This window comes from Spea bombifrons, chromosome 10 (genome assembly GCF_027358695.1).
Source record: "Spea bombifrons isolate aSpeBom1 chromosome 10, aSpeBom1.2.pri, whole genome shotgun sequence".
In the NCBI taxonomy this organism is placed as follows: domain Eukaryota; kingdom Metazoa; phylum Chordata; class Amphibia; order Anura; family Pelobatidae; genus Spea; species Spea bombifrons.
In genome coordinates, this window is record NC_071096.1 from 37,270,010 (window position 1) to 37,287,633 (window position 17,624).

The 17,624-nt window shown below is 45.9% G+C and overlaps 1 protein-coding gene, 1 long non-coding RNA gene and 1 pseudogene across 2 annotated transcripts; 1 reads left to right on the forward strand and 2 right to left on the reverse strand.

Moving 5' to 3' along the window:
• Window positions 1-414: 414 nt before the first annotated feature.
• On the forward strand, window positions 415-1,728 carry LOC128467551 (uncharacterized). The gene is made up of 3 exons (XR_008345740.1): window positions 415-425; window positions 1,131-1,303; window positions 1,599-1,728. It is a non-coding gene; the product is annotated as an uncharacterized LOC128467551 (long non-coding RNA).
• A 1,243-nt stretch (window positions 1,729-2,971) lies between these two features.
• LOC128468043 (uncharacterized) lies at window positions 2,972-12,742 on the reverse strand. The gene is made up of 5 exons (XM_053449814.1): window positions 12,621-12,742; window positions 4,347-4,531; window positions 3,758-3,987; window positions 3,124-3,390; window positions 2,972-3,019 (listed from the first exon to the last, which is right to left on the reverse strand). The coding sequence occupies exons 2-5, from the start codon at window positions 4,492-4,494 to the stop codon at window positions 2,972-2,974; spliced, it is 693 nt and encodes a 230-aa protein (XP_053305789.1). The 5' UTR covers window positions 4,495-4,531; window positions 12,621-12,742.
• A 763-nt stretch (window positions 12,743-13,505) lies between these two features.
• LOC128468044 (neural-cadherin-like) overlaps window positions 13,506-17,624 on the reverse strand; it is a 57,090-nt pseudogene continuing 52,971 nt past the window's right edge.

Genomic DNA, 17,624 nt, shown 5'->3' on the forward strand with positions numbered 1-17,624 from the left:
ATGGACGTCATGCTGTTTGGTACCTGCAGGTGGATAGATTTGTTCTGGTCCTTAGAAGACAAACGCAGGATGACGCTGTCGGCGTTGCGTGTTCTGAACGTTGCCTGAAAATGTGTCTGCTGCGGATGGAGAGAATGAGGGAGCAGGTACCGGATGTGGCCTCCAGGATGGAAGAAGTGTTCGTGGACATCTGCAAAAGGATGAGTATATAATGCAGATTACCCTATTCACTATGATACAGAAATGATCGCCCAGCAGAGCACCAGGCGGTGGCAGAGCGTTCAGATGTGATGTATGAAGAGTCCTTTCTGGCAGAGCTTTGGCCACAAACATTCGAATGGATTCCTTGATGATCGCACCGCGACTCCCCATTTTCCAATAATCTACACTGTACTCTGGACATTGACAAAGATCTCCCGGTTCAGGTGAGTCTTTAATATAACATAAATATTGGCATGAGAATGTTTTTTAATATAAAACCCATCTGTATATTGGGAGACATTCTGATATCAGCGAGGTGGTGGAACCATTAATTCAGGTTTGTCTCTCCTTTTTAATGTTCTTGTAGAGTTATTACCTGTGAGCGCATCGCTGTAAGCCAAGCCTGTACCTTTTCCGCAGTCCTGGTGAGCGGGTGGGAAATCACAGCTGGGGGTCCAGGGGTCACTGGCGCAAGGAGAATCGCAGGGTGCAGGTGATGAGCAAGCTGTACCCTTCCTTTCGCAGCCTGGGGAGCTATTAACGGTCTCCAGTGGGGCTCCTAGATCATACACCTATGTTTATAAAGGAAACACACGCTGCATTAAGAAAATTATTGGATATCATTCTGCAGGTCATCACCAAGTAGCTCAGATAACTCGGTGGAAAGCTTTGATACGGACCTACCTGTTACGTTCTTACGGTTCAGTTACCCTTTGTTACCCTTAGAATGTCTATTGAGCTGGCTCCTCACACACTCTGGCTGCATATCCGCGAGTTGTGTTTTATTGCTCTTCATCGCATTTGTTGATGCTTGTTGAATTCAAGTTGTCAATTTCTACCGCGTCCAACCAGAAGGAGCCCCCGTCTGCTGCTGAATGTTAATACACATTACTAATCAAAATACTTTCTAATGTATTCGTGTCTTATAGGAATCATTACCAACCTCTGTCCTATGTGACACCAGCCGGGACTATCCTGCTAACCCACTTGTTTATACCACATCCCTCTGCTCAGAGACCCCCAAAGTACCGAAGCTGATCCAGTTTACCGGATCCATCCGCAGCTCCCACGTCCACTATAGAGCAGCTGTCTGCAGTAAGAGGTAAGCGATACTCTGCGGGATAGAAAGTCATTACCTGCTTATTAAGAACGACGTTGCGGAGACAGACTTTAAAGGGTTTGTGCGGAAGGAGATTGTTGGAACGAGGAGATGACTGCTTAACGCCTCCGAGCTGCAGAACGGTATCCGGCTCCCAAAACCAGCAGAGAATGGCATGCATATCAGACACGGGTCACAGTAACACATGGTGTGGGGCTTTACTATTGCAGATAATATTAAACATGCATAAAAATTATGTCATGACTCTTCAACACTTCCTTTCTCTTCATCCATGCAGATTACAAACCTAGTGGAGCAGCCGCTAGGCATTAATCCCGGTTTATCGTCTGTGACTGCAGTAAAGTCAGCCCTGATCACCAGCCCAAGCTGTCCGTGTGCTCCATACCTTCTGTCCTGCATGATGACTCAGTGGACTTCACAACTCGTTCGATCCTCTGGAAGTAGCTTTCCTCCGATCCCCTCTGTCTCATTTATCAAAGCCGTGCGCCAGCGATCCAGAGTCAGGCTGATTCCCTGCACCGAAGTAAATTAAGTCAGTAATTCATCTTCCCTGACTGCCTGACGTTGACATTTCCTTAAGTAAATGTGACTGCGTGAGATGCGAATCGTTGTGTATTATTTGGTTCCGTGTAGAGTTAGCTGAGGGTCAGTTAGTTGAGTATAATGCAGCTCTGTGTCTGCTCTCAAAGATTCGTCTTCATTCTACTTTTGTGAGTAAAGGAGAATATTTAAGCTTTCCTGTGGCTGCATTAATTACAGGTCTGGCTCATAATGTGATAATTAACTTACTTTATCTTTTATGCGCAGGTCTATCCGATGCCGTTCTGTCTGTAACGTTCACCTGCTCTGGAAAGCCAAGCCTCAGCGTGGTCAGGTCTTGTCTGAAGATGTGCAGGAGCCGGCCCCTCATAATGGAATGGAAACAAAACCACATTAACAGCAGTGCGGCTGGACCCAGAGCAGACTAAGAATGTAATTCAACTGTGATTGTCAATATAGATTTATTACTTTCACTTCATGTTACTCATGACTTCATAATTGTATTTGTAACTCTATGCCTTGTGATCTGTAACTCATTGCACTGTAATTGTGATTCTTTGCATTGTGATTTGTATCTCTATGCTTTGTGCTTTGTTACTCATTGCATGGTACTTGTTACTTTTTGACTTGTGACTTACTTGTTACTCTTTGCATTGTATTTGTGATTCTTTGCTTTGTGATTTGTAACTCATTGCACTGTATTTGTTACTCTGACTTGTGATTTGACTTGACTCTGTATTGTACTGTGTAAACATTCAATAAAAGTGGTTTAGCTCTCTAGTTCTTCTCAGTTTGAATTAATTAAATCACAGAAAGAACCATCCAGAACTAACACCTTCTAAAGAAGCATAGGGGGTATATAATAACTATTTAATAACCATACGTAATAAGTATATAAGGGAGAGAAGGTGCTCTGCCTCTGCTCTCTCGTTGATACTGTTCACCCTTTCTCGATACTCACCCACTGCGATGAAGTTCTTACTGTCTCTTGACACTCCGCGGTGTTGTAATCTGTCTGTGCTGTCGCTTACGAACTCCAGCGATAGATGGCTGTCCGAGCAGTGGCCGATAGGATGAATCCATGCATAGCCGTTACCATGAAATGTTCTCTTAGTCTGCTGGCAGCGTGGCCCAAGGAACGAAGTCAAACAGTGATACCTAGAAAGACAAATGGAAATATTTTAGCTTCAATGGTAGGCTGTCTGAAGTTGGTGATGTAAGGGATAAGTCACAGAGGAACATGGTCCAGAGAATCTGCCTACCTGTAACCGGTAAGAGTCGACGTGCAAGTCCCACCATTCAGGCAAGGGTTTTGGGGCAGAGAATAACAGTTCTGGTAAAATTGTTTCTGTGCAGGACACGTTTCCGACTTGGGGAATTGAGACTATAGATGCGCTACCTCCATCCACGAGAGGCGGGGATCTGCTGACTGCGCTATGGATTGTGCACCCGCCATCCTGCAAACAGCCCATCCATGAACAGAAATCAATGGATACTTGGGAATTCCTTTCCTTCAGAACCGATCGGATCTGTCATTGAGAAGAATACAAAAAAACTCAGTTAAGACGGCACCAAAAACTTATCTAGACACCATCCCAGTTCTGTTGCCATTAGGCACCCCAGGACCAGCTCCCTCCCACAACAAATGCAGATAAAGATGATAAAAACGCATCGCTCTTAGATCTTTACTTTTGTTATAAAGTAATAAACCCCCGGCTGTACCCTCAGAGATTCAAAACCAAGGGAATTATTTCCACAAAACTATGAAAGACAAACAGGATACATCTAGATATCATGAGACTGATAAATATTCTGCGTTATGTAATATCATTAATTTTAAGAGACAGCCGACGTTATTCTTACTCAGTAATAACGCCATAAACACTCTGTCCATACCTTCTCTCTCTGGGCTGTCAATAAGCTCCGTAAGATCTCGGGTTTGTGGCAGGAGGCAGCTCCGCATACTGAAAATGTCACGTCGGTCGCGTTATCCTCTGCGTTCACCACACTGAAGATGTGGATATGGCTGGGATGGGCAGCTGCCATGTCTGCCAGGACGGCCTGGAGCTGGTCACGTCTGCTGACTCCAAACTCATCCATCTCTATGAATTCCTCTGCTGTGATGCCTAAAATGCGGGTTAAAAAGTTGTGACTGAGAAGCAGAGATAGTAACGTATTTACCCAGATAGGAGCGGGGAAGGGAATTGGGGTTACGCACTGAGTAGGACAGGGGTCACTTAATGCCAAGAGCGTTCCTGTCCCACCCTTTCCTTCTATCCCTATGCAGGGATACTACATCATTTTAATGTCTTTATGGTACAATGTACAGGAGTCCAGGGAAATGGTTACATATATATGTAGCTCTGGTGACCTGTACATCACTTCTTTATCTAGTGCAAACTCTATGATGGTCAATCCCATCAAATGTCCCAGCGGAGTCCTACAAGAATCTACCTGAGACCCCTCTGCACGACTTATTACTTACTTGTGAGTCTCAGAGACACCGAGCTGCGGAAGGCGTCACTTCCAATCTCTTGTACATAAATTTTGATAGTAGAGAAGGTATCTGGCCACACACCGTCAGAAACCGTAATATTGAGGTTGTACGTTCCCTGCGGAGGTCTCTCGGTCATTAGGATTGTCCCGTTGTTTTGGTTCAACCAAAAATACCTACAGAAAACAAACTGTCAATGTTATCTTCCTCAGACACGCCTTCTAACTCCCACATACACCAGACACGTCTTCTCTCTCCCTCATACACCAGACACGTCTTCTCTCTCCCTCATACACCAGACACGTCTTCTGTCTCCCTCATACACCAGACACGTCTTCTCTCTCCCTCATACTCCCTCAGACATGTCTTCTTACTCCCTCACACACCAGAGATGTTGTCTTCCTCCCTAATGAATCAGACATGTCTTCTCACTCCCTCATACACCAGACACATCATCTCTCTCCCTCATACACCAGAGATGTCTTCTCACTCCCTCATACACCAGACATGTCTTCTCATTCCCTCATAATCCAGACATGTCCCCTCACTTACTCATACAGACATGTCATCTTGCTCCCTCATATACCAGACACTTCAGCTCGCTCCCTCATACATCAGACACTTCAGCCTGCTCCCTCATACATCAGACACTTCAGCCTGCTCCCTCATACATCAGACAATTCAGCCAGCTCCCTCATACATCAGACATGTCTTCTTCCTCCCTCATACATCATTCTTGTCTTCTCGCTCCCTCATACACCAGACAAAGCTTCTCAGTTCCTCATACACCAGACACGTCTTCTGTCTCCCTCATTAACCAGCCATGTCTTCCATCTCTCTCATTAACCAGACACGTCTTCTCTCTCCTTCATTAACCAGACACTTCTGATCACTCCCTCATACACCAGACACCACTTCACTCTCCCTCATACACCAGACACGGCTTCTCAGTCCCTCATACACCAGACACGTCTTCTCTCTTCCTCAGAAACCAGACACGTCTGCTCGCTACCTCATACACCAGATATGTCTTTTCCCTTTCTTATACAACAGACATGTCATCTCGCTCCCTCATACACCAGACACATCTTTAATCTCCGTCATACACCAGACACGTCTTCTCGTTCCCTCATACACCAGACACTTCAGTTCACTTCCTCAAACATCAGACATATCTTTTTCCTCTCTTATACACCAGACATGTCTTCTCACTCCCTCATCCACCAGACATGTCTTCTCCCTCTCGTATACAACAGACATGTCACCTCGATCCCTCATACACCAGACACGTCATCTCGCTCCCTCATACACCAGACATGTCTTCTTCCACTCTAATACAACAGACACGTCATCTCGCTGCCTCATACACGTCTTCTCTCTCCCTCATACATTAGACATGTCTTCTCTCTCCCTCATACACGAGACACGTCTTCCCTCTTCCTCATACACGAGACACTTCTTCCCTCTCCCTCATGCACGAGACATGCCTTCTCTCCCCCCAAACACCAGACACGTCTTCTGTCTTCATCATACAGCAGACATGTCTTCTTCCTCTTTAACTCAACAGACACGCCATCCTGCTCCCTCATACCCCACACACATCTTCTAGCTCCCTCATACACCAGACACGTCTTCTCACTCCCTCATACACCAGACATGTCTTCTCCCTCTCTTATACAACAAAAATATACCAGACATGTCTCCTCACTCCCTCGTACACCAGACACGTCACCTCGATCCCTCATACACCAGACACATCTTCTCTCTCTCTCATACACCAGACAAGTCTGCTCGCTCACTCATACACCAGACATGTCTTCTCTCTCCTTCATACACCAGACATGTCTTCTCTCTCCTTCATACACCAGACACATCTTCTCTCTCCCTCATCCACCAGACCTGTCTCCTCTCTCTCTTATACAACAGACATGTCTCTTCACTCCGTCATACACCAGACACATCTTCTCAATCCCTCATACACCAGACACATCAGCTCTCCCTCAGATACCAGACATGTCATTCCGCTCCCTCATACACCAGACATGTTTTCTCTCTCCCTCATCCACCAGACATGTCTTCTCCCTCGCTTATGCAACAAATACGTCATCCTGCTCCCTCTTACTCCAGACATGTCTTCTCACTGCCTCATACACCAGACAAATCTTTTGTCTCTCATACATCAGGCATGTCTTCTCTCTCCCTCATACACCAGACACGTCTTCTCTCTCCCTCATACACCAGACACATCTGCTCGCTCAATCATACACCAGACATGTCTTCCCTCTCCCTCATACACCAGACATGTCTACTCTTTCTCTTATACAACAGACACGTCTATTCTCTCCCTCATACACCAGACACGTCTTCTCTCTCCCTCACAAACGAGACACGTCTTCTCTCTACCTCATACACCAGACACTTCTGCTTGTTCCCTCATACACCAGACACTTCTGCTTGTTCCCTCATACACCAGACATGTCTTCACTCTCCCTCATATACCAGACACGTCTTCACTCTCCCTCATACACCAGACATGTCTTCTCTCTCCCGCATACGCCAGACATGTATTCTTCCTCTCTCATACACCGAACATGTCTTCTCTCTCCTTCATACACCAGACACGTCTTCTCTCCCGTATACACCAGACACTTCAACTCTCTCACTCATACAACAGACATGTCTTCTCCCTCTCTTATACAATAGACACGCCATCCTGCTCCCTCATGGACCAGATACATCTTCTCGCTTCCCTCAGACACCAGACATCTCTTCAACCTCTCTGACACAACAAACACTTCATCCCGCTCCCTCATACACCAGATATGTCTTCTCCGTCTCTTATGCAACAAACACGTCATGTCACTCCCTCATTCACGTCTGATCGCTTCCTCATCTACCAGACATGTCTCTTTACTCTCTGATACACCAGACACGTCTTCTCTCTCCCTCATACGCCAGACATGGCATCTCAGTCCCTCCTACACCAGACACATCTTCTGTCTCCCTCATTAACCAGACACGTCTTCTCTCTCCCTTCTTAACCAGACACATCTTCTCTCTCCCTCATTAACCAGACATGTCTTCTCCTTCTCTAATAATACAGACATATCATCCTGCTCCCTCATGCACCAGACATGTCTTCTATCTCCCTCATACACCAGTCACGTCTTCTCTGTCCCTTATACACCAGACATGTCTTCTCTCTCCCTTATACACCAGACACTTCAACTCTCTCCCTCATACAGCAGACATGTGTTCTCCCTCTCTTATACAATAGGCACGTCATCCCGCTCCCTCATACACGTCTTCTCTCTCCCTCATACACCAGACACATCTGTCCTCTCCCTCATACACCTGACATGTATTCTCCCTCTCTCATACACCAGACATGTCTTCTCTCTCCTTTATACACCAGACACTTCAGATCACTCAATCATACACGTCTTCTCTCTCCCTCATACACCTGTCACGTCTTCTCTCCCCCTCAAACTCCAGACACATTTTCTCCCCCCCTTATACAACAGGCAAGTCTTCTCTCTCTCTCATACACGGCTTATCAGTTCCTCATACACCAGACACATCCTCTGTCTCCCTCATTAACCAGCCATGTCTTCCATCTCCCTCATTAACCAGACACATCTTCGATCTCCCTCATTAACCAGACACATCATCTCTCTCCCTCATTAACCAGACACGTCTTCTCTCTCCATTGCAAACGAGACACGTCTGCTTGCTCACTCATGCACCAGACACGTCTTCTCTCTCCCTCATTAACCGGAAACATCATCTCTCTCCTTCATTAACCAGACATGTCTTCTCCTTCTCTTATAATACAGACATATCATCCTGCTCCCTCATACACCAGACATGTCTTCTCTCTCCCTCATACACCAGACACGGCTTCTCAGTCCCTCATACACCAGACACGTCTTCTGTCTCCCTCATTAACCAGCCACGTCTTCTCTCTCCATTACAAACGAGACACATCTGCTCGCTCACTCATACACATCTTCTCTCTCCCTCGTTAACCAGACATGTCTTCTCCTTCTCTTATAATACAGACATATGATCCCGCTCCCTCCTACACCAAACACGTCTTCTCTCTCCCTCATACACCAGTCACGTCTTCTCTCTCCCTCATATATCAGTCACGTCTTCACTCTCCCTCATACACCAGACATTTCTTCTCTCTCCCTCATACACCAGACATGTCTTCTCACTACCTAATACACTAAACATATCTACTCCCTCTCTTATACAACAGACATGTCACCTTGATCCCTCATACACCAGACACGTCTTCTCTCACCCTCATACACTAGACACGTCTTCTCTCATCCTCATACACCAGACACGTCATCTCGCTCCCTAATACACCAGACACGTCTTCTCTCCTCCTCAAACACCAGACACGTCTTCTCTCCCCCTCATACACCAGACACGTCTTCTCTCTCCCTCATACAACAGACACGTCTGCTCTCTCCCTCATATACCAAACATGAATTCTCCCTCTCTCTTACACCAGGCATCTCTCTCCTTTATACACCAGACACTTCAGATCACTCCCTCATACACCAGACATGTCTTCTCTCTCCCTCATACACCAGTTATGTCCTCTTCTCTCCCTCATACACCAGAAACCTCTTCTCACTCCCTCATCCACCAGACATGTCTTCTCTCTCCCTCATACACCACACACGTCTTCTCTCTACCTCATACAGCAGACATGCCTTCTCCCTCTCTTTTACAAAAGGCACGTAATCTCGCACCCTCACACACCAGACGTGTCTTCTCACTCCCTCATACACCAGACATGTCTTCTTCCTCTCTAATACAACAGACACGCCATCCCGTTCCATCATACACCGGATACATCTTCTCGTTTCCTTCATACACCAGTCATCTTTTCACCCTCTTTTATACAACAAACACGTCATCTTGTTCCCTCATTCACGTCTGATTGCTCCCTCATATACCAGACATGTCTCCTCGCTTCCTCATATACGAGACACGTTTCCTCGCTCCCTGATACACCAGACACGTCTTCTCTCTCCCTCATATACCAGACACATCTGTTCTCACCCTCATCCACCAGATACGTCTTCTCTCTCCCTCATACACCAGATACTTCAACTCTCTCCCTCATACAGCAGACATGTCTTCTCCCTCTCTTATACAATAGGCACGTAATCTCGCACCCTCATACACCAGACATGTCTTCTCTCCCCCTAATACAACAGACATGTCTTCTCTCTCCCTCATACAGCAGACATGCCTTCTCCCTCTCTTATATAATAGGCACGTAATGTCGCACCCTCATACACCAGACATGTACATACACCAGAGGACTTCTTCTCTCTAATACAATAGACACACCATCCCGCTTCCTCATGCACCAGATACATCTTCTTGCTTCCCCCATACACCAGACATCTCTTCACCCCCCCTTTACAACAAACACGTCATCCGGTTCCCTCATATACCAGATATGTCTCCTTGCTCCCTCATATACCAGACATTTCTCCTTGCTCCCTCATATACCAGACATGTCTCCTTGCTCCCTAATACACCAGTCACGTCTTCTCTCTCCCTTATACACCAGACATGTCTTCTCTCTCCCTCATACAGCAGACATGTCTTCTCCCTCCCTCATACACCAGACATGTCTTCTCCCTCCCTCATACAACAGACACATCTGCTTGCTATCTCATACACCAGATATGTCTTCTCCCTTTCATATACAACAGACATGTCATCTTGCTCCCTCATACACCAGACATTTCTTCTCGCTCCCTCATAAACCAGACACGTCTTCTCACTCCCTCATAAACCAGACACGTCTTCTCGCTCCCTCATACAACAGACACGTCTGCTCTCTCCCTCATATACGAAACATAAATTCTCCCTCTCTCATACACCAGACTTGTCTCCTCTCTCCTTTATACACCAGACACTTCAGATCACTCCCTCATACACCAGACACGTCTTCTCTCTCCCTCTTACACCAGACACGTCTTCTCTCTCCCTCTTACACCAGACACGTCTTCTCTCTCCCTCTTACACCAGACACGTCTTCTCTCTCCCTCATACACCAGACACGTCTTCTCTCTCACTCATATACCAGACACGTCTTCTCTCTCCCTCATATACCAGACACGTCTTCTCTCTCCCTCTTACACCAGACATGTCTTCTCCCTCCCTCATACACCAGACATGTCTTCTCGCTCTCTCATATACCAGACATGTCTTCTCTCTCCCTCATCCACCAGACACATCTGCTTGCTCCCTCATACACCAGACATGTCTTCTTGCTCCCTCATAAACCAGACACGTCTTCTCGCTCCCTCATACAACAGACACTTCTGGTCTCTCCCTCATATACGAAACATGAATTCTCCCTCTCTCATACACCAGACTTGTCTTCTCTCTCCTTTATACACCAGACACTTCAGATCACTCCCTCATACACCAGACACGTCTTCTCTCTCCCTCACACACCACACACGTCTTCTCTCTCCCTCATATACCAGACACGTCTTCTCTCTCCCTCATATACCAGACACGTCTTCTTTCTCCCTCATTCACCAGACACGTCTTCTCTCTCCCTCTTACACCAGACACGTCTTTTCTCTCCCTCATACACCAGTCACGTATTTTCTCTCCCTCATACACCAGTCACGTATTTTCTCTCCCTCATACACCAGACACGTTTTGTCTCTCCCTCATACACCAGTTACGTCCTCTTCTCTCCCTCATCCACCAGACATGTCTTCTCTCTCCCTCATACACCAGACTCGTCTTCTCACTCCCTCATACACCAGACATGTCTTCTCTGACCCTGATACACCAGACACGTCATCTCGCTCCCTCATACACGAGACACGTCTTCTCTCTCTCACACATGAGACACGTCTTCTCTCTCCCTCATACACGAGACACGTCTTCCCACGTCTTTTTGCTCCCTCATAAACCAGACACGTCTTCTTGCTCCCTCATAAACCAGACAAGTCTTCTCTTTCGCTCATACACCAGATACTTCAGCTCACTCCCTCATACATCAGACATGTATTCTTGCTCCATCATACATCAGACATGTCTTTTCGCTCCCTCGTTCACCAAAGACTTTATCTTGCTCCCTCATACATCAGACATGTCTTCTCATACCCTCATACATCAGACACATCTTCTCTCTCCCTCATACACCAGACGCGTCTTCTCTCTCCCTCATACACCAGACACACCTTCTCTCTCCGTCATACACATCTTGTCTCTCCCTCATACACCAGACATGTCTTCTCTCTGCCTGATACACCAGACACACTTCTTCTTGCTTCCTCATACACCAGACATGTCTTCTCGGTCCTTCATACACCAGACACGTCTCCTGTCCCCCTAATACACCAGACACGTTTTCTCTCCCCCTCATACAGCAGACATGTCTTCTCCCTCCCTTATACAATAGACTCGTAATCTCGCACCCTCATACATCAGTCACGTAATCTCGCTCCCTCATACACCAGACATCCCTTCTCCCTCTCTCATACAACACGTCATCCCACTCCCTCATACACCAGACGTGTCATCCCGTTCCCTCATACACCAGACGTGTCTTCTCTCTCCCTCATACACTAGACATGTCTTCTTGCTCCGTCATACACCAGACATGTCATCCCATTCCCTCATACACCAGAGATGTCTTCTCGCTTCCTCATAGACCAGACACATCATCTCTCTCCCTCATACAGCAGACACGTCTTCTTGCTCCGTCATACACCAGACATGTCTTCTCTCTCCCTCATACACCAAACACATCTTTTCTCTCCCTCATACACCAGACACGTCTTCTCCCTCTCTTATACGCCAGACATGTCTACTTCCTCTCTTATACAACATGTCCTCTCACTCCGTCATTTATCAGACACATCTATCTCCCTCATACACCAGACACATCTGCTCAATCCTTCATACACCAGACTTGTCATCCAGTTCCTTCATACACCTTATAGACCGCCACTAAAGATCGTCCTACCTTAGCAGTGATCCACCTGAATGATCAAAGTCTGACATCTCAAACGCTTGTCATGACATAGAGTATTCCAATTTACCTCTGGATTGATGAATAAATATCCGTGAACTTCTCTGAGACCTCTTTAAGCAACTGGTCAGCCACCGGCCGACATGGTCAACCTATAACCCATTGCGTGTCAATAGTGAAGTGCATTAATGACCATGAAATGCGTGTGTTATTCGAGCAATGGAACTCACCTGGGTATTTGAGAGACGGCGGAATAGTGTTTTGTATCCCATTCATCTTCATCCAGCACAGCGACCTTCCCAATCTCTGCTGATGACCACCTGGCTGTTTTAAACAAGAAAAAATGGTAAGACATTCATAAGTACGTCTGCATTAGCGCCCATCTGTATTTTTAATCATTTGTCCTACATTCTGCTGTCAGGAACTGTACAATATACGATCAGCATGCCCTGCCGGAGAATTAACAAGGACTAATTTCCAATACGTCCCTCCTGTTTAGCTCAGTTAACCGCGGAATGAAAATAACTGACAGCCATTAACGTTGGCTAAAGATCATTCGTTCACTGTTGCTGGTCACTTTCACTTGGCGGCGTTCGCCAGGAGGGATTTTTGGATGTAAACTCATTGTGCAGATTTAAAGCGATCTAATAAATATCAACTCTTATATTTTACATGTCATTAGCCTACTTAAAAAATGTAAAAAAAATAAAAAATAAGAGTGGGCCTGCATGTCTGTCCTTGACGAGGAGATTAATTATTTTATCCTTTGTTTCGATCTCTCGTATGCTTAAATTATTCATTCATTTTATGTACAAATAAAAAAATTCATATTTATAAATCTTCTAGCAAAAAATGACGTGTCTAGAACGACCTTTATCTTACAGCCACCATTCGCCGTGGGTCTCTATAATCAATTTAAAAACAAACATTATTCCTGCCTCTTTATCAAGAGAACGTACGTATAACCAAACTGATGTTCGGGGGGGGGGGGATAGGAAGGGTTATTAAAGACTTGGAGCCAAAACATGTAAAGTAATGCATCTGGGACAGAGAACGTAAAGATATAATTAATAGCTACAATACTGGTCACAACAGCAGAGAAGAGACTATTGAGGCTACTCACTTACAATGTTTTCCCAAACAATAGGTTTGTACAGAGCAGCCAATGCTGGCCCGTTGTCGTTAACATCCAGAAGGTCTAGAATGACAGTTGCGCTTCCTGTTTGAACTGGGATACCCCGGTCTGAGGCTACAATGACCAGGAGGTATTGGGAAGTCACCTCCCGGTCTAGGGCTTTCACCACTTTGACAGCCCCACTTTGGTCAACATAAAACTGACCCAAGACATCAGACTCCGCGTGAATGCCATAAACAAACTGTCCATTTAATTCGGATCAGGCAGTGGGAAACTGAAGAAAAATCACAGTCCCGGACCTCGATGGAAAGGTTAAATCTCCGTTCCTCAGGGATCTCATAATCCAGCTTCTTATTAAGTTTAATTATCACGTGTTTCTCCTTTTGGTTGCTTTCAATAGTGAATGCTTGGCCTGGGTCTCCTCCAACGATGCTAAATGACAATAAAGCGTTTTCTCCGTCATCTTCATCTACTGCCACCACCTGAAGGACGTTAGAGTTGATTTTACTTGTCTCCCAGACGGTAGCATGCCACGTATCCTGGGTGAACACCGGTGCGTGATGGTTTATATCTAGAACATGAATAGTTGCCGTACCGGTGGAACTCATTCCTCCGCCATCTTCAACTTCAATAAGAAGAAAGTATCTGTCTCTTCACGGTCTAGGTTCCCGAGGGCTGTAAAAATAACACCGGTGGTGGAGTCTATGCCGAAGATGCTTCGGTTAAGCAAATCCAGGGGATTGTTAACGATGGAGTAAGTCAGAATAGCATTGGAACCCTTGGTTCAACTGCACTCATCTCCATGACAGACACGTTGGCAGGAGCCTTTTCCAGCACATCTCCACTGCAGGTGCTTCTCTCGCAGATGAAATGCGGTACGTGGTCATTCACATCATCTACATAAATGATCACATCGGCAAATCCTGTGAGGCCATCTCCTTCTTCATCTGTGGCAAGAACCACAAATCCAGAGAGCGTGTTCCTCGCGATCCAGAGGCTTTTGGGCAAATATTCCTCCTGTCCTTTCATTTATGGTAAAAACATTACCGGCTCCGCTTCCATGCAGAGAATACTTCATGGTTCCTTGTTCTCGGTCATCTGGGTCTACAGCAGAAACCTTCACATACGTCAAAGAGTAAACACAGTAGTATTGTTATTATTGGCCAAGAACATTTGAAGAATACCCCTAACCCCCTTGGTTCTGAGAGTTATAAGGAAGATGAAGTCAAACAAATTCTGGAAACATGTTCAAAGTACAAGAGACAAGTGGTGTAGACAGGGATACCTGCAGTACCAAAACCGGTAAGTGTGACAGCTCTTCCATTATGTGACCTTGGTACTCGTTCTGCGAGAAAACCGGAGCCTCATCATTTTTGTTCAACACGTTGATCATGACCGTGGTATAATCTTCCCACTTCCCGTCCGACGCCAGCGCAGTGAGTTCATAGACCGGCACCTCCTCGTAATTCAGTGGCTGGAAAATGAAGACAGCGCCGGTTTCTGGGTCTACATCCAGGGCTCCCCCGTTATTCCCAGCTGTGATCTGATAGCAGATCTTTGCATTCATCCCTGTAACATAAACAAACATTCCGAGAGCTTCTTCCAAACCAAAGAGCTTCCCTTTAAACGGAACGACTTGTATGTCGAGTCAAATGAATGATCCGCATTACTGATAAGCACAGGAATGAGATATTACTAGTTACTGATAATTCCTTTGCTCACCAAACTTATGTAACATGGACTTTATGTAGATTAGCAATTTCTTCTTGGTACAAAAAATCAGTTTATTACCATTCTTTTCTCTTTTGAGAACTAGGGGTGGAAACCCCTGGTCTAGGGGTATCAGTTGAACTATCCTTGGTCACATTCCTAGACCCAGCTGAACTATCCTTAGTCCCATTCCTACATTTATAACTCTTTGGGGGCAGAGCTCTGTAACTCTCTTACAACTCGGTCAACACTTATTTCACCTTCGTCAAGATCAGTGGCACTGACAAGGGCAGCAATGGATCCCACGTCCTGGTCTTCCTGCACGTTAACGTGGTGAACGCGCTGAGCGAAGGCCGGCTGGTTATCATTAACATCGCTGATGAAAACGCGCACGTACGCCGAGTCTGCAGAGACGAGAGGTAGGAGATTAAAATACTTCACAGAGGCACTTCTGTCAGCCGCAATTCCTTAAACTGTCCGCCCGCACGTTAAATGAAAACTAATATGCAGACAATCCGCGGACAGACCCTGCGGCTCGGAAACAACTTATACAGCTGCGTTATTCCAAAGCTCTTGAAGATGAGATGAATGTGGACGGGAATTTGTTTCAATGGATAACACGAGTATAACTGATGCCCCATGTATTGACATGGGGCATCAGTTATACTCGTGTTATCCATTGAAACAAATTCCCGTCCACATTCATCTCATCTTCAAGAGCCATTGGGCTCATTAAAAAAAAAAATTATTTCTGGCCCAATCGCCCCGATAATGCATTTTATTGGGGTTAATTTGTTCTCATTTGCAAACCGTGCTGCTCTTCAGAGGAGCGTTAGGACGTAGATCCTTCTGAACACCATTAAAAATTCATGATATTAGTGAATTTCATTAGCATTGCATAAAAGAATACATTTCATTTTTTGCGCATAACTTAATTTAAATACACAAAAAGTAACATGATTTGCATAAGATTCTGGCAGCTTAAAGTCATTTTATACGAACAGAACTGCATGAGTTAATCCCGGGGTTTCTTTACATGTTGAAAGGTGTGCCCAACCCTAAATATTTAAAAGGTGAGGAGGTAACAGGGCTGAGAGTTACCAACGTAACAATTGACCATCCCTCTGGCACTGCAGCAGGATCAGACTTTGGGGTATCTCAGCAGGATCAGATGTTGGGGTAAAGAGGGGCATGGATATCTCAGCAGGATCAGACCTTGGGGTATGGAGGGGTATGGGTATCTCAGCAGGATCAGACGTTGGGGTATGGAGGGGTATGGGTATCTCAGCAGGATCAGACCTTGGGGTATTAAGGGCTATGAGCACCTCAGCAGGATGAGGCATTGGGGTTTTATGGGCTATGGGCACTGCTTTGTGAACATACATTGGGGTGGTTTGTGGGCAACTTCGCAGGATCAGACCTTGGCGTAGGGAGGGCTATGGGTATCTCGGCAGGACCTTGGGGTGGGGATGGTTGTGGGCAACTATTTAGGAATAGATCTTGGGATTTATGCTGCATTTCGGTTGAGCAGTAAGGCCACTGTGCCAAAATAAACCCCATATTATCCTCACCAGAATTGGGTTGCCCATGTTTTCCAGGTCGAGCAGACTCTGATCCATCTGACGACATAACTTCTAGGAGATACGAGCCCTTGGTCTCCCGGCCAAACGCGGCAGCTGTGTAAATGACTCCCGTCTGGGGATCGATGTGGAACAGAGCATGGTCTCCGCTGCGATCTTCTAAAATAGAATAGGTGATCTGGAGCAAGACAATCAGACCACAGTTAGCGCAGGCTGGCCTGAAAACACTTTGCTGATATAAGGTGGAACTGATGGAAAATCACTGATGCTCTTTGTTGCAAAGGCCTGGAAGCTTTTACTGAACATGTTCTGCCAGGACTACATATATTATTAACGTAACAGTAATGCCGGTGCGCAGGAAATGCTGCGATCCGATGAGCAAAAGGTCTGTCTGCTCTGCCACAAACCAATTTAATTTCTCTTTATTATTTATTTGTGGCTTTAACTGACACGTGACCCCTCGACAATCAACAATCTGGCCCTAATACCAGACAGTGTTATCAGGCGAGAAAACCCCCCTATGTGGCATCAGTAACTCTAATTAACGTGCTGACCCCCTGATCTAGTGTAGATATTGGTATGGCCGTGTCCCACGGATCAGTATGGCCCTGTACTATGAACTGGTATACACCCCTCTCCTATGGATCCGTATGGCCCTGTGCTATGAATTGGTATACACCCCTGTCCTTTGAACCAGTATGGCCTGATCCTATGAATCAGTATTGCCCTGTCCCATGAATCGTAATGGCCCTGTGCTATAAACTGGTATGCACCCCTGTCCTCTTGATAGGTATGGCACTATGCTATGA